Consider the following 26,731-nt stretch of genomic DNA (forward strand, 5'->3'; position numbering starts at 1 on the left):
CTGCCTGTCAAAAATAAAATAAATAAATAAATAAATAATCATACTGATAGAATGAGATACAATCATATGTGATGAGCATCCCCTTTATTTTTTTTAAAGGGTTATTTATTTCTTTGAAAGTCAGAGTTACACAGAGAGAGGAGAGGCAGAGAGAAAGAGGTCTTCCATCTGCTGGTTCATTCTTCAATTGGCCACAACAGCTGGAGCTGATTTGAATCCAGGAGCCAGGAGCTTCCTCTGGGTCTTCCCATGTGGGCGCAGGGGCCCAAGGACTTGGGTCATCTTCCACTGCTTTCCCAGGCCATAGCAGAGAGCTGGATCAGAAGTGGAGCAGCCGGGACTTGAACCAGCGCCCGTATGGGATGCTGGCACTGCAGGCAGCAGCTTTACCCGCTACACCACAGCACCGGTCCCTCCTTTATCTTTGATACTTTTCCCCCAAGCCCATAATCTCAATCTAATCACAAGAAAACATCAGAGAAACCTAAATTGACAGTCATTCTATAAAATACCTGATTAGTACCTTCAAAAGTGTAAAGGTCATGAAAAACAAAGACTGAGAAACTGTCACAGGGTGCAGAGGACTCTGGAGACATGATGACAATGCACTATGGCATCCCTGCTTGGATCCTGGTACATGAAAATGACATGGTGGCAAAATGGTGAAATTTGAATAAAATCTGTCAGTAGCAATGTGCTAGTCTACATTTCTGAACTTTGAGAAATGTCCCATGGTTATATAACATGAGATACAACCATATGTGTTGAGCAGCTCCTTTATTTTTTTTTTTAAGAGTTATTTATTTCTTTGAAAGTTCACATGTTCACATTAGGGGAAGCTGGGTGAAGGGTATACAAGAACTCCCTGCTTTTTTTCAACTTTTCTATAAATCTAAAATTATTCTAAAATAAAAACTTTATTAAAATGCAGTCATTTCTTCAGTACTAACTCAATGTTAAGTTTTCATATTTAGAATAATCTCACACTTGGGACGGGCATTTGGCACAGCAGTGAAGTTGCTACATGGGATGCCCATATTCAGTATCAGAGTGTGTGAGCCTCAGTCCACACTCCACTTGCAATTCCAGCTTCCTGATAATGTGCAACCAGGGAGGCAGCAGATGAGGTGCAAGTACTTGAGTCCCTGCTATCCATGTGAGAGACTCAAGTGGAGTTCCAGGTTCCTGGCTTTATCCTGATCCAGTCCCAACTATTTCAGGCATTTGGAGAATGAATCAACACTATCAGATGGAAGATCTCTCTCTGTCTGTCTCTCTGCCTTTAAAATAAAATGAAAATAAATTAATTAAACTTAAGAATAGTATATACCTGTAAATATTATACACAGAAGTATATTTATTCCCAAACTCAAGATGTTAACATTAAATATAGACAGCATTTTATATGTCAATCATAGCTCAATACAGTGACTTTAAAAAAAATAAAATGCATATAGCCCTTAAAAGCTATACTACAGATCAATATGTATTGTTTACAAGGTTCACAAAATTTTGTTAAACTATAAAAGCAGGTTGCAGAGTACTATGTATCATTTTGTTAAGAAAAGTGTATGTGTATTTATTAATATATAAGAAATAGGTGTGGGGAACAAATCTGTAACAGGATATACCAAAATATTAGCAGAGATCATCTGGAATTAGAGGATACTTTCTCCTTTGTGTTTTCCATTATAAAAATATATGTATGCCCAATTTGCTTACACTGGGTAAATAGTATGTGTGCAAGAAAGAAAGAGAGAGAGGAAGGAAAGCAAGGAAGGAAAATGAAAAATGTCATTCATATATACACATATATATCTTAAAAAAAAAAAAGCCAATGTGGGGGGCCTGCGTTGTGGTGCAGCACATTAAGCTGCCAGCAAAAGTGGCATCCCATATGTGCACTAGTTGGAGACCTGGCTGGCTCCGCTTCAAATTCAGCTCCCTGCTGATGTGCCTGGGAAAGCAGCAGCAGTATTTGGGTCCTTGCCACCCTGGCAGGGGACCAAGATGGGTTCCTGGCTCCTGGCTTCAGTTTGGCCCAGCCTCAGTCATTGTGGCCACGTGGGTAGTAAACCAGAGGATGGAAGATCTCTCTCTGTGTGTCTCTCTCTCTCTCTCTTTCTCTGTAACTCTGACTTTCAAATAAATAAATAAATCAGAGTTACACAGAGAGAGAAGGAGAGGCAAAAGGGGAGAGAGAGAGAGAGGGAGAGAGAGTCTTCTATCCACTGGTTCACTCTCCAATTTGCCACAACGGCCAGAGCTGTGCCGATCTGAACCCAGAAACTTGGAGCTTCCTCCAGGTCTTCCCACATGGGTGCAGGGGCCCAAGGACTGGAGCCATCTTCCACTACTTTCCCAGGCCATAGCAGAGAGCGGGATTGGAAGTGGAGCAGCCAGGACTTGAACCGGCGCCCATATGGGATGCCGGCACTGCAGGCAGCAGCTTTACCTGTTATGCCACAGCACTGGCCCCATAAATAAATCTTTAAAAGACAATAATAATAAATCAATGGTATATTTTTCAATGGTAAGATCACAGGGATCATTCCACCTATGTGAATGGAACCATCCCTCTTCCAAGAGTCCTTTAAAACAGTCAAGTAGTTCGAGTGAATGAGCATAACTACCACTCTCTCTTTAAAAAAAAAAAATTATTTTATTTATTTGAAAGAGTTACAGAGAGAGATAGAGAGAGACAGAGAGGTCTTCCATCTGCTGGTTCCAGGACTGAGCTCCGGGTTCTGCTGAGCAGCTGAGACTAGAACCGGCGCCCATATGGGATGCCAGCGCTTCACACCAGGGCTTTAACCTGCTGTGCCACAGCGCCAGCCCCAATAACTACCACTCTCAACAAAAGGGTATACCACCTCTTCAATATTTGCATATATCATAAGAACCATATTTGCATATATCACAAGCCACCCTTTTGTGATCAAGAAGAAACTAAAAGTAAGTTCTTGGAGGTAGGGTTTGAGTAGTCTTCTGCTCATAATCTTGCTTCTAGCAATGGGACATTGTTAGAATGGGGAAGTCAAGACTAGAGGCAGGCAGAGCAGTGTCAGCAGTCATCATGTGAATCACTCACCAAGTGTGTGTGTGCATTTACACGTGTGTACAAGCATACTCGTGTCTTTTTCACAACAAGAGCCCCTGAGCTGTGAACAGATTCTGGGCCCTGTTCCCAGCACCGGAGGGAAGTCACCCATCTTTATACAAGGTCAGGAAATTTCAACGTGTTTTCAATATGTTTTGAATAAAATAGAGACTACACAGTAAGCTCAACTTTTCTGATATCTAACCTTGTATATAGCTAATGCCTAGATATACTTTGTTTGCTTCTTTTTGGATTGTCTGGCAAGCTCCTGCTCTTTCTTCAGGTTATTCTCCTGGAAGGGGAGCTCCACAAAGGAAGGGGTATCTGTGCTTCGTTCACTCCTGGCACCCCAGGCCTGCTTGACATCTGTTAAATGTATTCTCCTCCACAAGGTTGCTCTTCAAGAAGTCTTCTCTAACACCCCTAACGCCTGCCCTTTGTGCCACTTCTCTGCATCTTGGGTCTACTGCTATGACATATTTCACAATTGCTCCTTGTCAGCCTACCCACTAGACTAAATATTTTGTAAGCAGGAACTAACTCTCTTCTGTTTGTATCTCCAGTGCCAAGTACTGGCACAAAATAAGTGGTTACTTAAAGTCTACTAAAAGAATATGCACAGATGAATGCTTGGCTCTGGTTTAAGTCTATTACTTAAAGAATTTGGTGCTGTACATTTGTACACACCAGCAGCATACATAATCTCACTGTATGTTGTCAGCTGGTCCCATGTCAGTGAGAACAGAAATCAAAAAGCAGCAACAAAAGTCTAGAAGTTCAGTTATTCAAAGGGACAGAGCAATCCCTTGGTAGGAATAACATGATTGCCAAAGGATAAGAGGATTGTGACAAGCTACTGTAGGTTAGGGAGGCAGCATCAGATACATTTTCATTTTCATAACAATTTCTAGCAAATGCATTTATGCTGTGGGGGTTGGAAAAAAAGAGCGCATTTGAGAAATTTGGGAATTTCCATTATGACAACAAAGTTAAAAATTTCTTGTAAGTTTTAAGAGGTCAGTTTTTTTTTCCCCTTCCCCTTATGAAAAGTTTCCAAATTAACTCACAAATATAGGAACTCACATGATCTGACATTTTCCGTTTAGCTGATCTTAAATCTCTCTTTACTTCAACAGTCCTATATAGGGTTTTCCTACAGGGAACAATTCATGCTTTAGTTGTCATATCTTCATAAATACTGAGGCATGATGTTCCCATTGGCAAAGATCTCATTAATTCTCTGTCTATTAAAGATAATACAGAAAGGGAGTGATTGGCTCTGTCAACTGTTCCTCTTTTGATAGTCTGACCTAAATTGGACAAGATTTGAAAAAGGCCTGGGTAATGAAACAGGTCAACAGGCAATTGTTTGCCTTTCCTCTCCAAAAACCAACAATTTGACCGAGAGTGAACTCGGAAGTTTGCACCTGCTTTCATCTAGACTTTGCTCATGGATCTTTCCACTGTGCAGATTTTGTTTGTATTCTTATACTGTAACAAGTGCAAATGTAACTACTTCTGATCCCTTTGACTGGGCTCAATGATTAAATCATTGAAAACCCCTAACACATCCCTCCCTTCTCTATGAGGCTGCTCTGCTATCTGTGGGGAAAGTCTTCTCCACCTCACCAAGCTTCCCAATTCTCTTCCTTTGGTTGACCTTCAGACACAGAATCACATCACTCAAAACCAAGATTCTCAGATCCTTCAATGTTACTTTATTTAGCTACTCTGATGTACCACTGGTGGTTGTGTCTTCTGTGTTCAAATGTTCCAGTCCCTTGCACAAGTGATTGCTGCTTTTTTTTTTTTTTTTTTTTTTTTTGACAGGCAGTGTGGATAGTGGGAGAGAGAGAGAGACAGAGAGAAAGGTCTTCCTTTTTGCCGTTGGTTCACCCTCCAATGGCCGCTGCAGCCGGCACATCTCGCTGATCCGAAGCCAGGAGCCAGGTGCTTCTCCTGGTCTCCCATGCGGGTGCAGGGCCCAAGCACTTGGGCCATCCTCCACTGCCTTCCCGGGCCATAGCAGAGAGCTGGCCTGGAAGAGGGGCAACCGGTATAGAATCCGGCACCCCAACCGGGACTAGAACCCAGTGTGCCGGCGCCACAAGGCAGAGGATTAGCCTGTTAAGCCATGGCGCCGGCCCAAGTGATTGCTTCTAACACCATCAGGTTAGACACCATCTGCACAGGGTGTCACTGGGTCAACATTATCCTCTAGGAATGAAATCTAAAATCCTGTCTCAGCTATTTTTGTAGTCACTTTATATTGTCCATTTATTAAATAATGATATGGTTGAAAGACAAGCATTCTTCCAAGGGAGAATTTCTTTCACAATTATTTTACTTAATATCTTTTATTAATGTTATCCATCTAGGTTGGATAATTCATTCAATAAACATCGATTAAGGTTTTTAAATTTGTTGGCATTAAATTTTCTAATTAAAGATATACAAAGAGAACATTCAGTGCCTGAAATCAGAGTCACAGTGTTCAAAGGAACTTGATTTGTCCAAGGGGATGATAAGTGGTCCAGTGTGACTGGAACACATGCAGGTAAAAGCTAAGGACTTTGGTGGTGATGCTGCTATAAAGGGTTTGGTATAACATGATAAGGAAGTAACAAGGGATGTTCATGAGTATGGTGGTGTCACCATCAGACTTATGTTTGTGGCCCTTGAAGTACTGAACTAGAGGTAGCATTGGTGCTTGGGGTCTGGTGGGTCCTTTTAAGGATGCTAAGACCTAATCTAAGGTAAAGGATTGTGGATGAAAAAAAAGTAAAACGTAAAAAAAAAAAAAATGGTGGTAAATTTGAGAAGCAGAATGAAAGAAAGGAATTGAAGAAGTAGAGTTGGTTTGCAGCTTGAGGGGCTCAGGGAAAACTGATCATTATTTAAGCCAGGGCATAGAAGTATGGACAATTATGAATTTGGTTTTAGGCAAGCAACAATTTGAAGTATCTGTTGATTACCTAGGTGAAGAGGACTCCTAGATGACTTGGAAGCATCAGTGGACACAGTCATTAGAACATCATTAGAACTGGTAAGATCATTGAGGAACAAAGGCTGCACTGAAATCAAGCACAGGGAGAAAAGAAAAGGTTGGTTTGGGCAGTAACAGTCGCTGACAATCTTGACAAGAATTTCTGTGGAGTGGTACAAACAGAAGTTGCATTGAACTGAACTGAGGTGTGAAGGCAGTAAGTTCTCGATTATAAGAGTGGTTGGAGAGAAGCGGTGTAGGAAGGCAAAATGGAAAAAATATATTTGTGGGTTTGGACAGAATCCCATCTGCAGGAGAATTTGAAGACTCAACAGAGGAAGTCAGTGATGAAATAAGGTCATGGAGGAAGAGGGAGAAGAAGAAACAAAGAGGAGAAAAATGTGTTTAGTTTTCGGGAATTTTTCAAGTTTACCCATCTCAGCCATGTAATTTCTATGCCTGCGCTTAGAATCAACATATCATGGGTACTTTCCATTCTGGCCAACTTTAATGACCCAAACCCTGAAAGGCTGAAGAGTTGCATAACAGCACCATGCCATACTCCAGTTCCAGTAAAGGCTGAACATGTGACCCATAAATAAAAGCCTGCTGTCACACTTATGGACAATGAGCCACCTGACTATTTCAGGGAAAATCATAGATGTACAGAGAATTTCTAGAGGTCACCTGGTCCAATCATTTGGATTGATACAAAAGGAAACCATAAAACCAAAGAGGTAATGTGTTCAAATTCAAATGAATATGCAGTGGCAGAGTCACCAAATAAAAATCAAAGCTCAGCTTTTTGTGGTTTTGTCTAGGACCTTTGGCCCCACATTCGTTGAGTCAAAGTATTGAAATAAGAAAAGTCTTTTGAAGATTCAATCGAAGTACTCATCAGCGGACAAAAATATATGGTGGTATGCATGCTAATTCCTGCTAAGTCCATTTTTTTTCTGTTTTTGCTTGACTCTGTCATACTTGTCATCATCATCTGAGCTCTAATGTTTTATAATCAAAAATTTAAGTATTGGGGTAGACATTTGCTCAGCAGTTAAGACACCAGTAGAGACATTTGTTTCTTACATCAGAGTGACTTCTGTCTATCCCTGGATCCATCTTCCTGCTAATACAGACCCAGAGAGGCAAGAGTGATGGTTCAAGTAGTTGGGTCAGTTTACCAGTAAGAGACACCTGGATCTGTTGTGGGCATCTAGGGAGTGAATCAGTGGAGGGAGGAGTATTTTCTCTCTCTCTTAAATAAATTATTTTTAAAATTTAAATATATTTCAGCTATGTAAAAAATTTATAGCTTCATGATTTTCTATATTTAACCCAAATATTGAAGGATGTATTAGAACTCTCAAGTTTGTTTAAAGATGATATGCCTGATATAAAGTTGTAGAAATATATCCCCTAATCATTTTTGCTCTGTAATCTGTTTCCTCTTGCAAACATTTCTTTTTTTTTTCATTGTCAAATTATTGCTTTATTTTTTTTCAGTTTTTTTTTCTTTTTTCTTTTTTTTTTTAACTTTTACTTAATGAAAATAAATTTCCAAAGTACAGCTTATGGATTACAATGGCTCCCCCCCCATAAATTCCCTCCCACCCGCCACCCTCCCCTTTCCCGCTCCCTCTCCCCTTCCATTCACATCAAGATGCATTTTCAATTCTCTTTATATACAGAAGATCAGTTTAGTATATATTAGGTAACAATTTCAACAGTTTGCCCCCACAGAGCAACACAAAGTGAAAAAATACTGTTGGAGTACTAGTTATAGCATTAAATAACAGTATACAGCACATTAAAGACAGAGATCCTTCATGATATTTTTTAAAAAATTGATTAATTTTGTATGCAATTTCCAATTTAACACCAGGGTTTTTTTCTTTCATTTTCAATTATCTTTATATACAGAAGATTGATTCAGTATATACTAAGTAAAGATTTCATCAGTTTACACCCACACAGACACACAGAGTGTAAAAATACTGTTTTAGTACTAGTTATAGCATCACTTCACATTGGACAACACATTAAGGACAGATCCCACATGAGACATAAGTACACAGTGACTCCTGTTGTTGATTTAACAATCTGACACTCTTGTTTATGGCATCAGTAATCTCCCTAGGCTTTAGTCATGAGTTGCCAAGGCTATGGAAGCCTTTTGAGTTCGCCAACTTCGATCTTATTCCGACAGGGTCATAGTCAAAGTGGAAGTTCTCTCCTCCCTTCAGAGAAAGTTACCTCCTTCTTTGATGGCCCCGTTCTTTCCACTGGGATCTCACTCACAGATATCTTTCATTTAGGTCTTCTTCTTCTTCTTTTTTTTTTTTTTTTTTTTTTTTTTTTGCCAGAGTGTCTTGGCTTTTCATGCCTAAAATACTCTCATGGGCTCTTCAGCCAGATCCTAATGCCTTAAGGGCTGATTCTGAGGCCAGAGTGCTATTTAGGACATCTGCCATTCTATGAGTCTACTTGCAAACATTTCTAACTTTAAGACTGGGAGATTTTTATTGCCTCAGAGAAAGGGAGGGGAATTAACTTTAGGTAAGGAAGAAGGAAGATTTTCTTTAAAAGGAAACTCTACCCAGAGTAGAGTCTTTGTCTGCTCTGGTGGGACAGTGTGGAAGATGTGGGGAAAGATGTTCTACTCCAGGGCCAGGCGCTGTGGCATAGGTTAAGCTGCCGCCTATGGTGCCAGCATCCCATATGGGTGCAGGTTCAGGTTCCAGCTGTTCCTCTTATGATCCAGCTTTCTGTGGATAGCAGCAGAAGATAGCCTAAGTGCTTGGGCCTCTGAAGCCATGTGGGAGACCCAGAGGAAGCTTCTGGATCCTGGTTTTGGCCTGGTCCAGCCCTGGCCATTGTAGCCATTTGGGGAATGAACCAGCAGATGGAAGAACTCTCTTTCTGTCCCTCTCTGTCTCTCCCTCTCTCTGTCTGTAACTCTGCCTCTCAAATAAATAAATAAATCTTAAAAAAAAAAAAAAAAAAGATGTTCCATACCAAGACCGTTGCTTTGCAAATAGCCCCTTCTCCCTGTAGAAACCTGAAGGGTTGTAGTTGATTAGAAAAGAGGAAAACCACACTTTCTCCAAGAAGATAAGCAAAGGGGGCTTTGGCTTGGCTTCTTGTTCTGAAATGAAGGAAACAACACTTTGCGGAGTGCCCCAAGCCTACACAGGATGGCTGCAGTGATGCAACTGTAGTTTGTGGGACAGTGAGCCTCCCCAACCTGCCTTCTGGGAAGAGTGAAGGTAATCAGTGGGACCTGCCAAGGGGTCACCATGAGGAAGGGGAATGGGGAAAGGTGACCTGGTAGGTGGATCACTGTGGCTGAGTCAACAGGGGATGCACAGGTGAGGTCAAGGGAGCATCTGTGGATCACTGGGCCCTGGCCCAGTCAAGAGGATAGCCCAGTGGTCCTTACAGCACACATATCAGCAGATGTCCCCAGGGTCTCCAGAGGCCAGGCATACCTGAGACATCAATATTTAATTGAACAAGGACCCTGAGGCCGATAAGGATTCCAAATCCTACAGCAAAAACTTACATATGGATACAAGGACTCCCTCTTCCTGTCAAGAAGACACATGGCTTCCCTCATGGGATCCAGACACATTGAAAAGAAGAGGAAGGAGGATGAAATAGCTCTGATGTGGAGTTAAAGCTTAAATTACTGAATACTAACCTAGTAGGAGTATTTCTAACCAGCAGCAACTAAGGTACCTTTCTTCACTTGGCGAGTTAACTCTGGTGGCATCCCACTCCATCAATCAAGTGGGGTGGAAGTTAGTGAGAAAATAGACAATAGAAAAACTGCTGTGGCGTATGTGGGTTGTGGCACTTAAATTTAAACCTCATAAACACACAATGGGTCAGATATCATGATAAGATTCTTACATGAATTATCTCATTTAATCCCCACATAGTAAGATAGGTATTACGCTGTCAGTTTTACAGATGAGGAAACTGAGGCTTAGAGATAACAAGAGGGGAACCAGTTATCAAATCATTCTGATTGATTCCAGAGACTTGTCTCTTGAGCATTTCTTTTTAAAAAATTTTAAAATTTATTTTCATTTTATTTGAAAGGTACAGAGACAGAAAGATCTTCCATCTCCTGTTTTATTCCCCAAATGTCCACATTAGCTGGGGCTGGGCCAGGTCAAAGCCAGGAGACTGGGACTCAATCCAGGTGTTCCATGTGGGCAGCAGGGATCCAAGTACTTGAACCTTCTCCTGCTGCCCACCAGGGTGTGCATTAGCATGAAGCTGGATCAGAAGTAGAGGTGGAACTTGATCCCACATACTCCATTATGAAATGTAGGATTCCAAATGCTCACCCCATGAGCAGTTCTTGTTTTCCCTGTGGGCAAAGTAGGATACTTAATGAAAGATAAATGCTTCAGTTATCTTTCATGGATAAATGTCTAAGAAATTCTTTCATGGATAAATGTTTAAGATATTGAAAGTGCCATTCACTCATTTGACAAATATTTCTGAGTTCTTACTGTGTGTCAGTTGTATATGCTTAAAAAACTGCACTTGAGGAGCCAGCACTGTGGCATAGTGGGTTAAGCTGCCGTCCGCAGTGCTGGTGTCCCATATGGGTGCCAGTTTGTGTCCTGGCTGCTCCACTTCTGATCCAGCTCTCTGCTATGGCCTGGGAAAGCAGTGGAAGATGGCCCAAGTCCTTGGGCCCCCTGCACCCAGGTAGGAGACCTGGAAGAAACTCCTGGCTCCTGGCTTTGGATTAGCCCAGTTCCAGCTGTTGCGTCATTTGGGGAGTGAATCAGTGAATAAAAGACCTTCTCTCTTTCTCTCTCTTTCTTTCTCTCCCTTTCTCTCTGTCTCTCTCACCCTCTCTCTCTCCCTCTCTCTCTGTCTCTCTCTGTCTCTCTCTCCATCCCTCCCTCCCCCTCTCTATAGCTCTGCCTTGGGCATATCAGAGTGCCTGGATTCGAGCCTTGTTTCTGCTTCTGATCTAGCTTCCAGCTAACATACACCCTGGGAGCCAGCAGGTGGTAACTACAGTACTTGGGTCCCTGCCACCTGTGTGAGAGACCCAGAATGAGTTCCAGGCTCCTGGCTTCAGCCTTGCCCAGCCCTGGTATTGCAGGCATTTGAGGAGTGAATCAGTGGATGATGGATGATTCCCCCCTCCTCTGCCTTTCAATTAAAAAGAAATTTATATTAAAAAAAATAGAAAAATTGGGTTGCCACCCAATAGTCAGTCACTGTCCAGTTATTGAACCTGACTCAGTTTTCAGACCTAGTATTGACTGACTGGTGACTCAGGTCACCAGGAGGATGAACCCTGAAACACCATCTCCAGCATATTCTGTGATGATTTTCTCAGTCCTGCCTCAGGGGGACCAACAGCCATTTATGGTGGTGGCTGTGTGCAAGGGAAAGAGGAATGCCCAGAGACATTCGAGGACCATCAAACAGAGGGGTTGAGTCAACATTTATATTTGGAGTTTTGAACCATCATCATGTGTTATCTTGTTGACATTAATTTAATACTAGGTGTACCACACATTTAAACCATATGCATTGCCGGCGCCATGGCTTAACAGGCTAATCCTCCGCCTTGCGGCGCCGGCACACGGCTTCTAGTCCCAGTCGGGGCACTGATTCTATCCCGGTTGCCCCTCTTCCAGGCCAGCTCTCTGCTGTGGCCAGGGAGTGCAGTGGAGGATGGCCCAAGTGCTTGGGCCCTGCACCCCATGGGAGAAGCACCTGGCTCCTGCCATCGGATCAGTGCGGTGCGCCGGCCACAGCGTGCCAGCCGCGGCGGCCATTGGAGGGTGAACCAACGGCAAAGGAAGACCTTTCTCTCTGTCTCTCTCTCACTGTCCACTCTGCCTGTCAAAAAAAATAATAATAATTAAAAAAAATAAAAAAATAAACCATATGCATTGCAAATATTTTTCCATAGAATCTAAATTTTTTGATGTTATTTGATATATCATTTGCTAAAATAAGGCTTCAAATGATTTTGAATTTTCTCAAGGAGATCAACTTGGTGGTAAATTGAGTACAGAAAGTAATTTATTGGTAATTTTCACCAGGAAGAGAACAGCTTGATCAGCTAACTTCTATCATACTCTTGTTAGTATTTTCAGTGACCTCTCAATGATGTCCTTGCTAGTCTTGGGCCATCGTTGGAAGTTATTGTGGATGCTGCCACTCAGTGGTGAAATGAGTTAACTATTTGTTGTCAAATTCCAGAGTATGGACCATAGATTTAGGCAAATGAACATATTATTTATTTTAGAAACATCTGCTGAGTCCCTAATTTAATAGAACACTAACTGGTACGATAAGGACTTGGAGAAGTATGAAGCACAGACCCTGTTCAAGGGATAAGCACACACATGAGGACTGCAATAAAACCATGTTAAGCATCATAAAACTGTGGACTCTTGGGGCCTGTATTGTGGCACAAGTGGGTTAAGCCACTGCTTGACCCCATGGGTGGTTTCACCTAGCCTCTCCTGGCCTCTGGTTTCAACCATTGGATGGCAGTAGTAGGAGACTGAAAAGAGGACGGCAGATAAAGTGTGGGAGATTTCTCTCCCTGCCTTGCTGAATCCCTGTTCACACTCACTTCATCCCTCTGCTGCTGCAGCTCCTCCCATGCAGCTTCCCTATTATTACCGGGCTGTGATAACACCATTTCCTTAAAGAAATTGTCAAATATCTTATTTCCTTCTAAAAATTTCCCTTTAGACCTTATAATGTGCCATGCAGTAAAGTGTAGAAAAGCAGAGAGGAGAGGTCTAGTCCATGTGGACTATATCACCAAGAGAGAACAGGAGGACAGGACTGGTATTGTGGCACAGCAGGTTAATGCTGGCATCCCATATGGATGCCAGTTCAAGTCCCAGCTACTCCACTACCAACCCAGCTCCCTGCTAATGGCCTGGGAAAGCAACAGAGGATGGCTCAAGTGTTTCAGCCCCTGTTGCAGCCACTTAGGGACTGAGCCCAGCAGATGGAAGATCAATATCTCTCTTTCTCTCTGTAATTGTACCTTAGGAAGAAAGAAAGAGAGAGAAAAAAAAGAGATAAAGGAAGGAAGGAAGGAAGGAAAAAAGGAAGGAAGGGAGGGAGGGAGGGAGGGAGGGAGAGAGAGCAATGTTTAAGAGAGGGTAGGACTGCAACCCAAAAAGGGAGTTATTGAAGAAGTTATTGAAGATCTTTGAGAATAATCAGGAAAGTATTCTGTCCTGGACAACTAAGTAACATGACATTTCAAGAAAAGTTATTGAAGATGTTATCAAGTACTGTGGAGCTGGCATTGTGCTGCAGCAGGTTAAGCTGCGGCTTGCAATGCTGGCATCCCATATAGAAGTTCTGGTTTGAATCGTGACTGCTTTGCTTCCAATCCAGCTTCTTTCTAATGCTCCTAGGAAGGCAGCAGATGGTGGTCCGAATATTTGGGACCCTGCCACCCATTTGGCAGACCTGGATGGACTAGTGGATAGGAGACTCTCTCTCTCTCTATCTCTCTCTGATTCTCTGCAACTATGCCTTTCAAATAAATAAATTTTTTTTAAAAAGGAGGGAACCCAATTTTGAAATATGCAAGGGATCTGAATAGACTGTTCACCAAACAAGATACAAAAAATGGCAAAAATCCTATCAGTGTTGTTTTAGTTTACATTTCCCTAATGACTGAAATTAAAATGGCAGACAGTGACAAATGCTGGCTAAGATGAGGAGAAACTGTATCCTCACATTTTGCAAGTGGGAATGTAAAATAGTATAATCACTTTGGGAAATGATTTGCCAAAATCTTTAAAAAGTTAACATAAATTTACCAAATGATCTGCCATTCCACTCCTAGGTATCTACCCAAAAGAACTGAAGACATATGTTCACCAAAAACATGCAAATGATTATTCACAGTAACATTATACTAAGAAGACACCAAATAGAAACAATTTGAAATCCATCAACCAGTGAATGGATACACAAAATGAAAGTGTACGATGGAATTATCTTTGGCAACAAAAAGGAATGAACTAAGGACACATGCGACAATATAGATGAATCTCAAAAACATGCTAAGTGAGAAAAGGCAGAGGGGCCAGCACTGTGGTGCAGTGGGTTAACGCCCTGGCCTGAAGCGCCAGCATCCCATATGGGCACCGGTTCTAGTCCCGGCTGCTCCACTTCCGATCCAGCTCTCTGCCGTGGCCTGGGATAGCAGTGGAGGATGGCCCAAGACCTTGGGCCACTGCACCTGCATGGGAGACCCGGAAGAAGCTCTTGGCTCCTGGCTTCAGATCGGCGCAGCTCCGGCCATTGTGGCCATCTGGGGAGTGAACCAGCAGATGGAAGACCTCTCTCTCTCTGCCTCTCCTTCTCTTTCTGTGTAACTCTGACTTTGAAGTAAAATAAATAAAAAATCTTAAAAAAAAAAGACACAACAGATTAGCTGCTGTAAATATTATGAGATTACATTTATACAAGATGTCTAAAGAAGACAAATCTAGAGAGACAGAAAGCAGACCTGTGCCTGCAGTTGGTTGGGTTGGTGGTGGATGTGACAATTAACTGCTAGCAGGTGCTAGAGAACTCTTGGGATGTTAAAAATACTCTAAAACTCGATTGATGTGAGCAATGCTATAGAAGGCTGAGTCCCAGCTGCTCCATGTCCAATCCAGCTCCCTGGTAAGGTGCTTGGGAAGTAGCAGAAGATGACGCCAAGTGCTTGGGCCCCTACACCAATGTGTGAGACCACGACAGAACTCCAGGCTCCTGGCTTTGGTCTGGCCAGCCATTTTGGAAGTGAACCAGGGGGTGGAAGATTTCTCTGTTTTTCCCTCTTTCTCTGTAACTCTGCCTTTTAAATAAATAAATAAATCTAGAAAGGAAGGAAGGAAGGAGGGAGGGGGAAAGGCAGGAAGAAAGGCAGGCAGAGAAAGAAAAGGATAGAAACTTTACAAAGATGGATCATATATTAGGCACAAAGGAATCCTCAATGAATTCCAACAGAGTAATAACTAATAACAAAAACTAGTTTTCCTCATTACGCTGAGGTCAGGGTAAGTATCTTTAGATGAAGGAATCCACTGAGCAGGAGATAGGAGTTTGGCATAATGGTTGAGACATCCCTTGGGAGGTCAGCATTCCATACAAAGAGTGCCTGGGTTTATGTCCAAGGCTCTGCCCCAGATTCCAGCTTCTTACTGGTGCAAACTCTGGGAGGCACCAGGTGATAGCTCAAGTTCTTAGGTCTCTACCACCCATGTGTGAAATCTAGATTGAGTTTCTGGTTCCTGGCTTTGGCCTGGCCCAGCCCAAGGTGTTGCTGGCATTTGAGCAGTGAACCTATAGGTAGGAGCACATTGTCTATCTCTCTGCATGCTCTCTCATAAATAAAATTTTAAAATACCACAATTTCTTTAAAAAAAATTTAAAAAAAGGAATCCATTCACTGATTTAAGCAGAAAGGGATTAAGTTGATTCACCCATGAACCACTGGTAGGGCTGAACAGACTTCAGATTGAATTTGTAGGATCAGCTCCTAAAACCTCACCTGCATTGAGCAGCCAGCTGTGTCATGGTCAGAACAACAGGATCAGGAGGGCCTCTACAGAAGCAACAAACCACTTCCAGCAGGGCTGGCTTCAGAACCACGTCCACAGGGGTGGCATTTGGTGCAACATTTGAAAAGCTGCCTAGGCCACAGGCATCCCATATAGAAATGCCTTGGTTCGAGTACCAGTTCCAGTTCTGCCTTCAGCTTCCTGATACCCTGGTATACCCAGGGAGGCAGCAGTAATGGCTCAAGTACTTGGGTCTCTCTGTCTGTCACTGATTCTGCCTCTCTATCTCTGTCTCTCTGTCTTTGGAATAAGTAAAAGTAAATAGTAAAAAAAAACATTTTAATAATGAACCCCCACAATATCTGTGTCAACTTTCTGTAGCAAAAATAGGTACCCTGTACCACCTCCCTCCCGTGTGTGTGTGTGTGTGTGTAAGTGTGTAACTCACATCCAGGTAACAAACTGTGAACTCATCTAATTTGGAGACTCCAATCACATCTGGGGCCTTAGATTCAAGGAAGTACCAGTAATCAATGGCTGCCTCTCAGCTCCAAATGCATCCCACCATCACCAACCCAGCTTAATAATGAACTGAGTGAGCTCTGTGCATTTCTCCTTTTTCGTGAGTGTGATGCTAAAAACTCACCAGTAGAAGGAGATAGAGAGCCACTGCAGGAAGAAGGGAGCTCCTCTTCCCCATTGCAACATGTGGTTTTTGCCCTCATTCCTCCTAACACTTGGTGGGTTAGTGTAGGAGCAGGGGAGGACAGCGATGGTGCTCTACCCCGGCTTTGCATGACCAGAGAGCATGGTGTCCCCTTGACCTTGCTGCCCTGGCCTGGGCCTGGTGATCACTTGGGTGTAGTCCCCCTTGATGGGGACACTGTGTATGCTAAGCTTGGCACCCACAGCAGCATCCCAGCTTCCTATGTACACCTGCATTCCATGTCAATGTCTACGGAGTACAATAAAATTAGCCTCTAAAGGGAAAGTTATAGTTTTGAAAAAGATTTATTAAAAAACAAAACAAAACAAAGACGATATAGGTATTGTGGCGCAGCAAGTTAAGCTACTGCTTGGTACTCCTGCATCCCATGGCAGGCTCCATGCTTCTGATCTGGCTTCCTGATAATGTGCCTGGGAAGCAGCAGATGATGGCTCAACTGCTTGGGTTCCTGTCACCACAAGGGAGGCCCAGATGGAGTTCCTGGTTCCTGGTTTCAGCCTAGCTTAGTCCTGGCTCTTGTGAGCCTTTGGTTGCTCTCTCTGTCTCCCTGTTTCTCTGCTACCCTGCCTTTAAAAGAATGAAAGAAACAAAGAAAAAAAGAAACTTAAAAAAAAAATAAAGACTGAAAAATTTGAGGTAAATATTAAATTTGAGAACTAGTACAAGAGTAACAGAGCAAACTAAGAGATGAGGGAAGAAATTACAATGATAAAGGCATAAATCAATGAAATAGAAAAACCACAGGGGCTGGAGTTGGACATCCCATATGAGCACAGGTGCCACCTGCTATATTTCCAGCTCCCTGCTAATGTGCCTGGGAAGACAGCAGAAGATGGGTCAAGTACCCAGGCCCCTGCACCTATAAGGGAGATCTGGATGAAGCTCCAGGTTCCTGGCTTTGGGGGGCACTTGGGGATTGTGAATCAGCGGATGGAAAGTTCTCTCTCTCTCTCTTTCTCTCTCCCCCTTCCTTCTCCCTGTCTCTCTCTCTCCACCTCTCTTGCTATAACTCTGCCTTTCAAATAAATAAAGTAAATTAAAAAAAAAAAACATAGAAATATATTTACATTCACAGAAATACAGAATGAGTCAAGAGGAACTGGTTCTTTGAACAGATTATTTACATAAAAAAAAAACAGAAAAGTTAAAAAGAACCGATACATGAAACAAATGGAGATACATAACAATAGACACTGTGGAGAATTTAAAAGTTAGACAATTCCCCATACAAAAATGATCCAGTCCTGGACAATTTTCCAAATGATTCTTACCTCAAAGTTTAAGCTTCTTCTCCACAATATTCTGTTTCCTTTAATAATACATTACCATTCAATTCATCAAATTTTTGATATATGCCCACTGTATGGTTGATACTTTTATCAGTAAAATATATTAATTCATTTAATTATTTTTTATTAATTGGCTAATGTTAGCAAGGCATAATGCCAAGGATAGGGATACAGTTGTGAACAAAATGAGCAAGTTTCTCACTTATTTTTTTAAGATTTATTTATTTGAAAGTCAGAGAGAGCAAGGGAGTGAGAGAGCCTGTGCTGTCTTCCATTCACTGGACTTCCCAAATGGCCACAACAGCGTCAGCTAGGCCAAGCTGAAGTTAGGATCCAGGAACTCCATCAGGGTCTCCCACATGAATAGCAGGAACTCAAGTACTTGAGCCATTATTATGTGCTTCCCAGGCACATTAGCAAGAAGCTGGATCCAAAGTGAAGTAGCTGGGACTCAAATAAGTACCTGATATGGGATGTGGGTTTCCCAAGTGGTGGCTTAATCTGCTGCACCACAACAACGGCCCCCAAATGTGCTACCTTTTACCCAAAGGTAAAGATTTTACCTTTATGGTGCCTATATTTCATTAGATGAAAAATACCATAATTAATTAATGATAAAAATCAAATAAACTATTACCACACTTATGTGAAAATTATATATTGGTTTATAAACATTCACACATGATGTATCAGAACTCACAAAAAATTAGCAGTGGGTTATGTTCTATTTTGGCAATGAAATTCTAACAGAAACAATTAAATTACTCAAAATTTTGTCTTATTTACTATTTTACAAAAATTAAAAGCTATCCTGGCTTTCTTTTCTTAGAATAAAGAAAGAAAGAGATGAGGTCATTTGAAACAACTTAGATGTTGAATAAATACACATTAAATCCTGAAAGGAAGGGAGAGACAAAATCAAAATGTGCTTCCTGAGAACAAACAAATTTTTCAAGTTTAGAGTTAAAAAATGAAAGCACTTCACAACATGAACATTTTGTCCTTTTACTGTGGATAAAGCAAGGACTCTGTTAAGTAGACTTAGCAACTTTGATTAATCAGCTAGTTAAAGCACTTCCTTTAAGTTCAATTTTCTTATCAGCTCAAGGTAAGACCTTGCCAGCACATGAACTTTACATACAAAATATATGTAGATTTGTCTTTGCATAGGGTTGTTTACTATGGTTATTTATTTTTCATCAAGGCTGAAAGATCAAAGATGGTTGATGTTTAAGGGCCCAATACATGAAGGCATTCGTGTGGTCTCCTAAATTTTGATGTGCACAGAAATATGGTGAACAGATTTAGTTATAATAAAACTAATCGGAGAACATTGTTTTACATCTGTGGACAAGAGGGCAGTCTGGGAAAACATTGTTCTACATCTGTGGACAAGAGGGCAGTCTGTTAGTAAAATGGTGCCGTCTTCCTAAGCCCAGCCTGGCTTACTAGAAGTCAGGTGACCAAATGGCCCAATCACAAGCGTCAGCTCCACCCCCACCCTGACGGGATTTGCTGCTCCCACTTCCTTACCTCTGCAAAGCTACATAAGACCTGTTCTCCCAGTACAGGCTGCTGTTCTCTCGCGCATGGGGAGGCAGCCTGTCAGGTTTCCTCCACCTGACAACAGACCTCCCTTACTCTGGTGTTTGATGTGTTTTGTGGTGACCTTTCAAAGTCAATACTTCATCCCTGACTAAGAGACTTTCCAGGCATTGGCCCAGGCCTAGAGGCAAGAACTCCCAGACCTCACCAAGAGTGGCTCAAATCTCTGTAGCAAATAAAAATATAGGATGCCCAGCTAAATGTGAATTTCAGATAAATAACTGTTTTAGTGTAAGTATGTCCCAAATATGGACAGGATACACTTATGCTAAAAAAAATGCATCATTCATCCAAAATTCAAATTTAATGAGGTGTTTTTTATTGTATCTGGTAACTCTACTCCCACTTATCTCACTTCAATTCCTCAGGCTTTTGCCAACACATTTCCCACACCACAGATATGATTCTTTATTTTTTAAAAAAATATTTATTTATTTATTTATTTATTTGAAAGTAAGTTATACAGAGAGATGGAGAGAAATCTTCCATCTGCTGGTTCACTCCCCAGATGCCACAATGGGCTGGGCTGGGCCAGGCCAAAGCCAGGAACCAGGAGACAGAAGCTTCATCTGGGTCTCCCACGTAGGTACAAGGGCCCAAGCACTTGGGCCATCCTCTGCTGCTCTCCCACGCACATCAGCAGAGAGCTGGATCAGAAGTGGAGCAGCTGGGATATGAACTGGCAATGCCAGTATTGCAGGTGGGAGGTTTTTACCTGCTACACCACAATGCTGGCCCTATGATGATCCTTAAAATTTGTATCTGGAGGCCAGCGCTGTGGTGTAGAGGGTAAAGCCGCCTCCTGCAGTGCTGGCATCCCATACGGGAGCCAGTTCGAGTCCTGGCTGCTCCACTTCCGATCCAGCTCTCTGCTACGGCCTGGGAAAGCCATAGAAGATGGCCCAAGTCCTTGAGCCCCTGCACCCATGTGGGAGACCTGAACGAGGCTCCTGGCTCCTGCTTTGGGCTGGTGCAGCTCTGGCCGTTGCAGCCAACTGGGGAGTGAACTGGTGGATGGAAGAGCTCTCTCTCTGCCTCTCCTCTCTCTGTGCAACTCTCACTTTTAAGTTAAATAAATAAATAAATAAATAAATAAAAATTCATATCTGATTGTGCCATTTCTTGGATTTTATTAAAATTCCTCATTGTTTTTAGGGTAACATCTTTTATTCTTAATATGGCCTTCAAGGTCCTGCTAATCTTTCCAGCCCCATCTCACTGCACCTCTAGCCCTTCTTGCCTTGGATTAGGGCCAGTCCTGCCTGGAACACACTTTCCTTCCCACTCCCCTTCTCTGGTCCTGTTTTTAGCATCACCTCCTCCAGGAAGCCAACCCTGACCTCCCAGGCCAGGCAAGTTCTCTTCACAGGACTAATTCAATATCTGTCACTCTAGAGTGAAATTCCCATGAATGCAGGGGACTAGGTCATCATTAGTAGATTGTCTGTATACTAAAAATGCCCAGCCCCAAGTGTTCATTCATAACTGCTGAATAAATACGAAATAGGATTTAAACTTCTTTCAAAGATTGAGCTCACTGTGACATAGGATCCAACTGCACTTGCAGGTTCTGATGTCTTCATTGTAAGACATAGTATCTGCTCTTGCCTCTACATTAGTTTCAAGACAGCTACATTTTTTGCAACACTTCCTCTTTTTTAAACATTTTTTCCCTCCATTCTCCTTCACAATCAAGGGGTTAATGATCACATGTTGCCAGAGGGGAGGACAGGAAAGGAAGTTCCTTGTTTGTTTTGATCTGTTAAGGACTGAAAATCTAGATAACAAGATTTTCCAGAATGATATTTACATTCTGAGAGAGGGATTGAGATACTCTTCTAAAAGCAAAACTTGGGCATTTTACTGAGTTCCTGACAAATAGTTTGCATTTTCTTGGGAGGAGGGGGATCTTTCAGATTTTTAGATAAATGAAATGATGTGTATTTCTTTTACTGTTCAGATACTGGTAGAATCATTTTCACAAATTATATACTACTAGGTTGGGGGGAATCCCACAGGAGCCCCAAAGACGAGTCACAAGTCAGGGATCACAGCTTACCCAGCAACTAACAGGAGGTGGACCATGGTGAAATTCATGGTAGTCCCAAATAAACTAAAAATAAGAATGGAGTTACTTATGCTAAGCTAGGAGCTGATGACACCGTTTATGCCAAGTTTAGTGTCTGCGGAGAAAAGCCTCTCCTTTTCAGACAGAACAGATGCCTCTGGACAGTCTGATAACATGTGTGCTAAAGACGATAACCTCAAGTTCCCCCAATAATAGCATGGCGATTGACAGCACCAGACACAGCTGGTACGCCCTGTTCTAGACAGCAGACTGGTGGCACCCCAGGAAATTCCAGAACACGACTGATTGACACCCGGACCCCCACCAGAGGTCTTTTTCCCTTGGAGTGGCAAGGATTAAAGGAGAGCTCTTTTTACCGTTCCCCATCCTCTCGGGGATCATGGCCCAGTACGTGTGAACCTCTGGACCTCCATGTACTTAGAGCTGAAAAGCCAGCCCGTTACTCTGTAGCCGCACAAGCCCACTATGGGACCAAAGTCCATCAGAGCTGACCCCTCGACACCTCTCATCAGCCTGCTGGCAGACCCAACTGCAGAGCTGGACCAGACCTCTCAGTAGGGGATCTCTCCAATTCCTCGCCTTGCTGTCTGCCTGGGAACTCCGGGCCTACTGCCCAGAGTAACAGTCTTCCCACACTTCCTGCCTGTAAGTGACTGTTCTGAGATCCGTTTCTCCAAGTGATAACGGAGACTTTGGACTCTGGACTTTGGAGTTTGACTTTTTGTGACCGTGATACGAACCTTGAGAATGCAGCATTTATAACGATATTAGCCATGTGGAATATGAAGGAATGTGCCTCGACCCTATGATTAAGAATAATGCCATATGCTTTGCTGTACTTACATCCCTATAGTTGGATTGCCTTAGAGACTGCTTTGATGCTAGGTGTGTGTTAAGATCTGTGGATTAGGCCGGCGCCGTGGCTTAACAGGCTAATCCTCCGCCTTGCGGCGCCGGCACACCGGGTTCTAGTCCGGGTCGGGGCGCCGGATTCTATCCCGGTTGCCCCTCTTCCAGGCCAGCTCTCTGCTATGGCCCAGGAAGGCAGTGGAGGATGGCCCAAGTGCTTGGGCCCTGCACCCGCATGGGAGACCAGGAGAAGCACCTGGCTCCTGGCTCCGGATCAGCGCGATGTGCTGGCCGCAGTGGCCATTGGAGGGTGAACCAACGGCAAAAAGGAAGACCTTTCTCTCTGTCTCTCTCTCTCACTATCCACTCTGCCTGTCAAAAAAAAAAAAAATCTGTGGATTAATGAATATAACTATATAGATTGGTGTGAGGAGTGGTAAAGCCCTAGTGTGAATTGGTGTGAGCAGTAAAAACCTTTCATTGGAAAGACAGCCTTGTGTCCGTGTGTTCCTTCTTCCCCGTACTCTGACACGTTGCCCTTAAGCCCTGTCGAGCTGCATGACAGCAGGCACTCGCGACAGAGGTTAACATTCGTGGTGTGTATGTTTAATCAGTTCACTCTTGTTGAAAAGCCTCATTAGTAACAAAGTCAAATATTTCTTCTTTGCTTTTCCCAACTCTTAAAATATCTATGCACTTAAGCATTTTCATGCATTATCTTATTTAACCATTTTAATAATTCTGTAAGGAAGCAATAGCACCCATCATATTACATGCACATTTATGCAAGTTCAATCATACTGGCTTGGAAGCAAGGGAGAGAGTGAGCCAGAGGAAGGAATTAGACAATGCTCTTGATACTTAAGTTTCTCTTGTTGAAACTTGCACATTTTAAAGGCAACCCACACTATTAAAAAAAAGCATCCTGTGGCTGGGGTTAGCCTAGCATTTAAGACATCTGCATGCTACAAGGGAGTACCTGGGTTCAGTTCCAGGCTTTGGCTTCTGACTTCAGCTTCCTGCAAATGTGAATCCTGGGAGGCAGCAGTAATGACTCAAGTGGCTGGGTTCCTGACACTCACATGGGAGACCTGGATTGAGTTCTTAGCTCCAAGCTTCATTGTCAACCCCCTTACTCTCCACCCACTCGCCACCCTTTGCCTGCCCACTTCCCCATTACAAGCATTTGGGGACGAGAACCAGTGGAAGGGAGCTCTCTGTCTCTCAAATAACTAACAATAAAAAAAATTTTTTTTTAGAAGCAGAGATTCTAGGCAGAGCCCAAATCAGGGTGGGGAGAGTGAGGCATTTGCCTTGGGTGAAAATTGAAAAGAAAACCAAAAAGCTCACTAATAAGGCTGAATAACTTTAAAAAAAAAAGATTCATTTTGTTTATTTGAAAGGCAAAGTTAGAGAGAGAGAGAGAGAGAGAGATCGATCTTCCATGCACTGGTTCCCTCCCCAAATGGCTGCAAAAACAAAGGTTGAGTCAGGCTGAAGCCAGGAGCCAGGAGCTTCATTTGGGTCTCTCCTGTGGGTGGCAGGGACCCAGGGACTTGGGCCACCTTTCCCAAGTGCATCAGCAGGGAGCATGATCAGAAGTAGAGCAGCCAGGACTCAAACTGGCATCAAATAGGAGGCCTATGTTGCAGGAAGCAGCTTAATTTGTTAGGCCACAACACCTATCCTGAAGTGGAATAACATTTTCATGCAATATTTTAAAAGATGAAAATTACTGCACAATATCCACGGTGAAGAAAATATAAAAATTCTAAAGAAAGTCAGGACCTGATCATGCACTTGCATTAATTCACCTCCACTGTATCCCATTTCCCCTGCCCCCAGTCTTAGTCTTGTTCTAGAGCCTAAGTAAGCAGCTGGTTCAAATCTCAATTGTGTCCCTTCCTAGTTGCCTAAGGTTAGTTACTTAACCTCTTTGTACCCTGGCTTCTTGATCTGTAAAACACAGATAACAGTGGTATCCACCTTGTAAGGTTGTTGAGAGGACTCCTTGATCTGAGCACGTGGCAGATGTGAAGTCAATGTTGGCCACCAGTGCAGTGGCTTAACAGGTTAGCGCCGGCACACCGGGTTCTAGTCCCAGTCGGGGCGCCGGATTCTGTCCACTCTGCCTGTCAAAAAAAAAAAAAAATGTTGGCCACCAGCGTCACAGTTCTGTGGAGATCTGTGGAGAGACAGTGTTCTATGTAGCCAAGACCTCAGAACTGTATGTGCCTTGGACAACTGCTACAACCTTTGTCATGCACATAAAGCAACCTATCGGCTTTTCCTAAAAGATGAAAAGGCATGAATGTGTGAAAAGCTTGCCTTGGATTGGAGCAAAAGAAACCCCTTTTGCAATTCTGTTCATTCTATGTGAACTTTAATTCCAAGGGGCACATTTTGGTGTGTTTCCTGAAGCCAGTTCTAAAGACAACCCTAAAAATGATTTGAGTTGATAACATTGGATGAATGGATGGTTACCCGGAGTAACAAAATTTAAGACAAAACCCACGTGAACTGGTACGTACTGGGATTAAACAAACAAACAAAAAGCCACAAAACCCTCCTAAATCCGAGGTGCCGCGGGGAAAAAACCTCCTAGAAATAACCTAGTGTTGGGGTGGGGGTCACTCTCTGCCTGGGCACCCCTCTCCTCAGGCCAGGGTGACGGCCATTACGTTTTTGTATTTGGTGGTTTTCATGTTTTCTTTCCTTCCCTACTCTCTCCGGGAACTATAGCCAAATACCCGACACTATATAGCAGGCACTAGGTATGAAATAGTATTTAACGAATATTAGTGAAGAAAATTTAGTTTTGGCGCAAAGCTCCATGGTCGGGGTCGCGGTCCGGGTGTGTGAGGGGGTTGGAGCACTAGACAGCATCTCCTTCCAGCGCTGCTAAAAGCTAAGGTTTCCTAATTATTGTAGGTGAAGAAAAGGCATTGTGCACAAAAATACTCACGTTATGACAGCACCAGCCGTGGCACAGGCTAGACGCAGGCGCCGGCCCAAGCCGGCTCGCAGATGGCAGACCGGCCCGCCGAGCTCGCCGCGCACGCGCAGACCTTGAGGGCGCGCGCCTGCCCTCTGCCCCCTCCGCCCTCCAGGTGGCGCTGGCGACCCCGCCGCCGCCGCCGCCGCCGCCACAGCCACAGCCACAGCCTGTAGCCGGGACAGACCCGGGCGGCGCCGGCCGCCTCGCGGGCCACGGGTCCGCCTCCGCCGCGCTGAGGGCGTGGGCTCCCGGCTCCCGGAAGCGGCGGCCGCGGCGTGGAGCCGAGCAGGCGACCGTCGCCGGAGTGGCAATGCGCAGCGGCTGGAGCCTGTGACCTGAGCGCGGCGACCGGGCCGGGGCCCCTACATGGCGGCTCGCTGAGGCGGCGGCGGCGGCGGCGGCGGCTGTGGCTCCTCCGGGCGTGGTGTGGCGTGGCGGCGGCCGAGGGGATGCTGCTCAAGCTCTTGCAGAGACAGACCTATACCTGCCTGTCCCACAGGTATGGGCTGTACGTCTGTTTCGTGGGCGTCGTTGTCACCATCGTCTCCGCCTTCCAGTTCGGAGAGGTGAGTAGCGGCGCGGGAGACCCCGCAGGACGCGCACGGCGCCCCCAGCCTTGCCCTCGCCGTGCCCGCAGTGCCCGGAGCCCTGGCGCGCCTCGCCTTTGCCGCTCGTCCTCCCTGCAGCGCCGGGACCAGTCCCTGAGCCCGTCAGCTCCCCCGAGGCGCCGGTATCTCGAATCTGCCCCGAGGGCTCCGGTTTCAGCACCCGGAGGCAAGATCTCGTCCTCCTGTCGGTTTCCGAGGGGCGTAGGCGCTCTCCGTAGTCTCCAGCAGGTGCAGCCTTCAGGGTCCTCAAGCCATTGACTTGGTATCCCCAGGCCTGTCTTTCCCTACAAAGACCCCTCCCGCACCTCGAAGTTCATTTCTCTCTCCCCGTTTGTCGTAGCGCTCCTAAATCCTTCCCTCTGCCTCTCCTCTAACGTCCCCCTTCTAATCTTGTCACCGGTCACCAAGGCACTTTATTTTAATCCTGTTTCTTCCTGGATCTCAAAACTTTTGTTCAAGAGGCATGTGTATGTGTGTGTGTGTGTTCGTGTTCTTGTGAGTGAGCCCATTATCCAAAGCACTTAAGTGTGATAGGCTTTTCTGTTTTCTTTGCACGTCTGCCCTGTTATTTTGGACAGCTGTCCGTCAGCTAGTTGGGGGAGGCTCCACTGGTGGGTGTGCACTCTCTGATGAGAAAGCGCTCTTGGCAGCTCCAAGCCTGTGTCCCCATCCCATGATCAGAGATTGTCATATGACCAGGCACTGGGTTAACTGTCTTGGACTCCAGCACTCGACCTCTTGGGAGCCTGAACAACCTGCTGGGTCATGGGACAGGCTTATAATTTAGATTTGAGATCAAAGCCTGGCCTTTCTTGATGTGTTCTTGGTTAATGTGCAGTAAAGTTCAGTGAGACTGTAAAGTCTTCACAGGGTCCACACAGCAGGTTTGAGGGGGTGGAAACACC

General features: G+C 44.0%; 1 protein-coding gene and 1 long non-coding RNA gene across 4 annotated transcripts in view; one reads left to right on the top strand and one right to left on the bottom strand.

Moving 5' to 3' along the window:
• Positions 1-986: 986 nt before the first annotated feature.
• On the bottom strand, positions 987-25,256 carry LOC133767572 (uncharacterized). 2 transcript variants are annotated; one of them, XR_009866894.1, is made up of 3 exons: positions 25,186-25,256; positions 24,207-24,352; positions 987-1,280 (listed from the first exon to the last, which is right to left on the bottom strand). It is a non-coding gene; the product is annotated as an uncharacterized LOC133767572 (long non-coding RNA). The 2 variants fall into 2 exon arrangements; XR_009866895.1 differs by lacking the exon at positions 987-1,280 and adding an exon at positions 6,081-6,174.
• Positions 25,257-25,611: 355 nt separating this feature from the next.
• Positions 25,612-26,731, top strand: part of GNPTAB (N-acetylglucosamine-1-phosphate transferase subunits alpha and beta) — an 88,694-nt gene continuing 87,574 nt past the window's right edge. For both annotated transcript variants that reach the window (XM_062203038.1, XM_062203039.1), the window contains exon 1: positions 25,612-25,784. In XM_062203038.1, coding sequence (XP_062059022.1) covers positions 25,668-25,784 — 117 coding nt within the window. In that variant the 5' untranslated portion in view covers positions 25,612-25,667. The remainder of the gene's footprint in view (positions 25,785-26,731) is intronic.

This window comes from Lepus europaeus, chromosome 10 (genome assembly GCF_033115175.1).
Source record: "Lepus europaeus isolate LE1 chromosome 10, mLepTim1.pri, whole genome shotgun sequence".
NCBI lineage: Eukaryota > Metazoa > Chordata > Mammalia > Lagomorpha > Leporidae > Lepus > Lepus europaeus.